This window comes from Aythya ferina (assembly GCF_964211825.1).
Source record: "Aythya ferina genome assembly, chromosome: 12".
Taxonomy (NCBI): Eukaryota; Metazoa; Chordata; class Aves; order Anseriformes; family Anatidae; genus Aythya; species Aythya ferina.
In genome coordinates, this window is record NC_140308.1 from 19,142,932 (window position 1) to 19,148,657 (window position 5,726).

Sequence of the window (5,726 nt, forward strand, 5' to 3'; positions counted from 1 at the left end):
CCTGTTGTTTCATGTCTGTTCAGAGCCCTGTTGAACCTAGTGCTACCTTCTGATAAAAGCCAAGGAACTTCTGCTTTGAAGAGACAGAAGAATGATGCTGAGAGGATGTATGTTCACATTTCAGAATACTTCCTGACTTGAGATTGGTGCAGAATCCCTGTAGGTTGTAGGTCTGTGCTAAACAGACAGGTGCCAATTAAATGACAGAGCTGTAGAAATTTGAGTGGTAGAACCATTCCCAGTGGTAACTCTTGTGGAGATTGATTTAGTCCGTTACTTAATGCCAGTTGCTAAAAACTAGGTTGAAATGTCTCTGCTTTACTTTAACTGAACACAGTGTTCTAAAGCTACCTGACTGACTTCCTCACTCCCTGTCTTGGTTACTGCTACTAAAACTGTCCAGGCTCGATTGGATAAGGCAGTGAGACCTTGGTGGGTTGTCTAATAACTTTATCACCATGTGTTTTTGGTGGGCAAATACGATCCTAGGAAACCTAAGAATTATGGAATAGACGACACTTAGGTCATTGCTCTGCTGGTTTGGAGGGGGAGGTGGAAGAATGGGGAGAACTTAACGACCTCACTTGGCTAGTGGTGTAACTAATGCTATTCAAAAATGTTTATGTTGATCTGTATCTGTTCATAGCATCGCTCATTTAAAAGAACAGGTTAAAGCAGATTTTATGTTAGAAAACATCCATAGCAGAACACAATTATAATGTTCATGTAGATACACTCATATAGTCCGAATATGCTCTCTTAGCTTACAATATTTGTGAACCGTGTTTGTTTCATTCTCACGGTCAGTACTTGTAACTCAGGAATTACCTTTGAAAAAGAGTTTTGTGGTTTCAACTGCAGTTACCCAAATGTTATAGACTGGAGCTTTTTTCCACGTGCCATTTGATAAGGCTACAAAGTTATGACTTCCACAGTTCTGAATTACTTTTACTGGAGTTTTGACAAAGTAAACTTCAAAATTCTGTCCATGAACTCTAAGGTCAACTGTACTAACATGCATTTTGGCTGTGGCAATGGACAGCGGTGGCTGTTCAATAGTTACGACTTGTCAGAAAAGGAAAATGTTTGTAAAACAGTGTAGAAGATGCATGTATTGGTGGAAGCAAATTACCTTTTCCACCCAAATCAATGCTCCCTTACTGCTATACTTGCTCAGCTTCTTTAGTAATCTGGCTGTTCTGGCACCTCTTGTCCCATGCTGTTCCTAAACACTACTCTTCAATTGTTTCATCTGTCACAATCTTATCTGTTCTACTTTGGGGGGCAGTACTGTAGGCACTGCAAAATACCCTCCCCAAAATACATGGTACACTTAACAGCTAAGACACCCTGAGGTCCTTAAAGGGTGGGGCTGAGGATAAAATATAACAGGCCCAAATTAACACTTAATGAAATTCCTTACTAGTAATACTTTGAAAGTGAGATCCCTCCCAGTTATGGGCTATGAATTTAGTATTCCCTTTTTGGCACTCTAATGCTAGTGCACTATCACCAGAAATTACGCTGTTGGCATAATTCCCAAAGTTTTGAGAAATTGCCTTTGTTTTCATTGCTTATGTGTTTCTCCAGCTACATGAATGACTGTATTTCTATACATTCCTAAATATCTATGCTTGTATCTACTTAGCAGTATTCCTTTAAACTCCCAGTGTACTTACTATTTGCAGGTGAGTATTAGCCAGTTTATGTTCATACTGAAAGCAAGATACACTTCTGTCAAATTCATTTCTTTTCACATAAAAATATGAGGATGGATTTTGGCTTTTCCTGGGCACAGGAGTTTTATAAAGGCTTTCCTAAAGCTCATGTGGCACAGTGGGTATAGAATAGGGTTAATGGCTGAATTTACCCACAAAAGCCAAAATGAAGTCTCATAGAGTGAATGTAGCACACAGTGCCCATGACAAGCTGCTCTGATGATCATCAAAAGCGTATATGGTGCCCAGCACAAACCAAACACACAGACAATAATTGCTAAAGACTTTGCTACTCTTTTATCCCGGGAAAGTCTAAATCTATTTGCCATAGTGTTAGCAATGTCCACTCTGGTGGTGATGTTGCATATGTTTTCTGCAGCTTTATAGAAATTGTTCTTACGAGGTTTGGTCTCGACATCCACCTGAAGTGGTGGAAGGTCTTGATTGACATTCAGATTTAATGACTGATTGTCAAACTTATGTAGTCTGAGCCTTGGAGCCTTTATGGGGGGAGAAAGGCTGCTTGCTCTCTTCTCGTGTTTGTGTCTGTTAGAAGGTTTTACAAAAAATATGGTGTGCTCCCTTTTTTTCCCTTGGAAACTCATTTCACAGTCCTCTTGACCAGGTGATATGTTTTCATTTCTGAGGGATGTGCGTTTCCTAATGTTGAGGTAAATACTTAAGTTAAAGTATGTAACGGTGATGAAGGGCGTAAAGAATTCAATCGTAGAGGCAATCATTAGGAAATACCAGTTGTAGAAGAATTCTGCATGACATTCTCCTTCAGGGAGGATGCTCTTTTGGGCAATGTACTCCCAGCTGAGAATGGCTGGACCGTAGAGAAGAAAAGCAGCAATCCATACAATGATCATCTTCAATATTGCGTTTCTGGTCATCCCTTTCTGTGCCCTGTAACTCACCTGAGAAACACAGAAGTTACATACATTAGTAGTATCTCAACAGGTACTATTGGTACCTTGGAATGTGGCCCTCTCAAGTTTGATGGTCAATGATGATATATTGTTTTGGAGATAGGAGTTATAACAAGCTTACGAGAACCACAGAAAAGGTATGTGTGAAATATCCATTCTAACAAACATTATCAAGGTGACTGGATGTGTTCTGATAATGTGCATCAGATCACAAGCTAGAAAACGAAGGCTTTTCCTGAGCAAGTATCCACTGCAGTTTCTGGAATTGGTTGTCACTAGTTGCTTATGTGTTCTATGGCATTAGCTGTGGCACCGGTTTATAGCTTATCTAAAGATGTAGCCCTTTAGAATTCATTTATGTATTTTAAATTAAATTATTTTCATCTTTTATTAAAAGAATATAGCATGCATGGATATTCTTTTAATTGCCTTTCTCAATGTGAAAACTGCCTATAAAAATAAATAGGTAAGCTTTTCTTTTTGATATCCCTAATTTCTTACTTTTCTGAGTTACTTGCAGAACTACTATGTGCAAATAAGATTTACAGATGGAGTGTTGTGGTCTGTGAAGTGCTTCACAGGAAGAGTAATTACCCTTTAGGAAAAATAGAGAATCTAAGATGCAAAAAAGTAGTAAGTATGCCAGTAATATTAAGTCAATAAGCCTTGTCAGCAAGAAAATTGAGTAGAATCTTAATATCATCTAACATGCCGTATTCTAATTTCCTGGTGTATTGGACAATGTTCATGTAATGAATTGGAGTTCAGTCTTCACATCTCTACAGTGGCCAGCCTTGTGGACTTGTGAGAAATATTTTGGAATATGAAGTCCTTGAGCTTGAATTCTGTGTAGGATTCATGCCTACTTGCCCCAGTCTGTGGATCTTGATCTCCAAAGCTGTTTTAGTTAGAATACCCATGCAGCTGAGGAATTCTGAGTTTGTCTGAATTGGGTCTAATTTTGCAATGCTTGGCAAGACTGCTACTGAAATAATTAGTAGCCTTGTAGGAAGATTAAAACTTTCACTGAGAGAGTAATTTAGAACTTTATATAATCTTGTTCATATGTTCTTAAACTGCCCTAACCCAACAGGCAGCTTCTGTACTTTTGCTTTGGGAGAGATTTTTATATGAAAGATTAATTTGAAGCATTTCCAGGTGGCTGAATTCTTTCACTTATTACAGTTTCCCCTTCTGTTTCTGAAACTATCCAGTCTATATATTTATACTGTGTGTATAGTCATGAGTGTGGCTTATGAAAGTAAAATTCATGGCTAATACAAAACTTAGAAAATAAAGGAATGTTGTGTTGACTATTTGAGAATTAATCTGTTCATTTCTCCTCTCGGAAAAAAAAAAAGTTGGTAAATAATAACTTGCATATAATCCGTTTAAGTGCTCTTGTATTCTCTCTTTGTGCTATTTACTGAAAAGGTATCGCTGCCTCACTGTGATTTATAAAGAGCAATGAAGCTAAACTCATGTTTAAGGAAATGTGGGTGGAACAGAGTGCTGAAGAATAGCTGCAAACTGTGTGTAGAAGAGTGAGACCTATGGGCAGACAAAATGTGTTATTTCAGCACTATCTAAAATATTTAGTGGCATTATGAAGTGAAAATGAAGTTAGGTTTTGTTCTTTGGAAAGTCTAGTCTACTCCTTTTCCAATAACTGATGTGCTGCATGAGTTGAGGCAAGGCTATTTCTGTGGCTGTTGCATCGAAATAGCATTTCGTGCCTTCAAAAGAAATTAGTTACTGTTAATTTACACTCTGCCACTTTTAAGCCATGCACCGCTGTCTGCACTGATACCTGCTGCAAACAGTTCTGCCCTATGCTGTAGCAGAGTTGCAGCTGGCTACCTTGCTGTCGATAGGTGTATTGCTGTGTTTTGAGGAAATGCTTTGTTTCAGCTGGGTACTGCCTTTTTAACCTTAACCAAGGTGGGGGTGAGGATGAAATAAGTAAACAGTGCTCCCTCTGCCCTTCTAGCTTCACCAGCAGCATATAACACTATTTTAGAAACTGGCACAGGTGTAAATGGGAGAAGCACCTGTCCGTCCTGCCCCAGGTGCTCTCTCCCACAGGCAGTAGGTTGTGTCTGGACAGCTCCCTCTCTCCTGTGGCGGCTGAGGCTCAGTTGGGGGGGAGCTGGCAGACCTGAGCCCCCCCTCCTGCTTGACGGGGCAGCCGTGGAGCCCCTGCAGCCCCCCCCCAGTCCATGCAGCTGCTCCAAGCCCTGTGCTGGGGGCTCCCCGCTCCCACCCCCAGCTCTCTGCAGCTCGGGACAGCCTGCCCAGCCCTTACCGCCTTGGTGACGGAGATGAACCTGTCGAAGCTGATCAGGACGATGTTGAAGACCGAGGCAGTGCACACCAGGTAGTCCACCACCAGCCACAGCTTGCACAAGCCCCGGCCGAGCCTCCACTCGCCCGTCAGCACGTAGGGGATGTAGAGGGGGATGCAGAAGCCGCCTGCGGACAGAGCTGGGCGGTGACACCCGCAGCGCCACCCCTGCCCCCTCCCGCCGGCCCCGGCACTCACCCACCAGCAGGTCGGCGATGGCCAGGTTGAGGAAGAAGAAGTTGCCGTGGCTGCGGAGACTCCGGTCCACCACGAAGGCCAGGATGACCAGGGCATTGCCCAGCACCGTGGCCAGCACCAGCAGCCCCATCAGCGCCGCCAGCAGCGCCGCGGCAGCGGCGTTGAAGGGCCCGGGGCGCTGCCCGCCCCCCGCGCAGCCGTCGCCCCCCGCCCGCGGGCCGCCCGAGTGGTTGAGCCACGGCGCCTCCGGGCCCATGGCTCCCGCGGCGCTCCCCGCGCTCGGCCGCTGCCCTGCCCGACTCTGCCGCCCGCCCCGAGCCGCTCCTGGCACCGCCCCGGCAGGAGAAGAGGGGGACGGCACCGGGCGGGGCGCGCTGTGGGGAGCCCTGAGGGGCGTGGGGCTCTGCCCGCCTCCGCCGCCCTGAGGGCCGGGAGGGGCCCGGTGCCGCTCCGCAGCCCCTCGTGTGAGGCGGCTCCCCGAGGGGCTGCCCCGACGGCTCGCTGATGGCCCTCGTCGTGCTGCTGCTGGCTCGG

At 44.8% G+C, this 5,726-nt stretch overlaps 1 protein-coding gene across 1 annotated transcript; it reads right to left on the minus strand.

Annotated features, from left to right (window-relative positions):
• Positions 1-1,609: 1,609 nt before the first annotated feature.
• Positions 1,610-5,448, minus strand: LOC311443276 (histamine H3 receptor-like; the record flags this gene model as incomplete). Its single annotated transcript, XM_084533347.1, has 3 exons — positions 1,610-2,638; positions 4,956-5,122; positions 5,193-5,448. 3 exons carry the CDS (start codon positions 5,446-5,448, stop codon positions 1,754-1,756), a joined length of 1,308 nt encoding a protein of 435 aa, XP_084389473.1. The 3' UTR covers positions 1,610-1,753.
• Between the last annotated feature and the right edge of the window lie 278 nt (positions 5,449-5,726).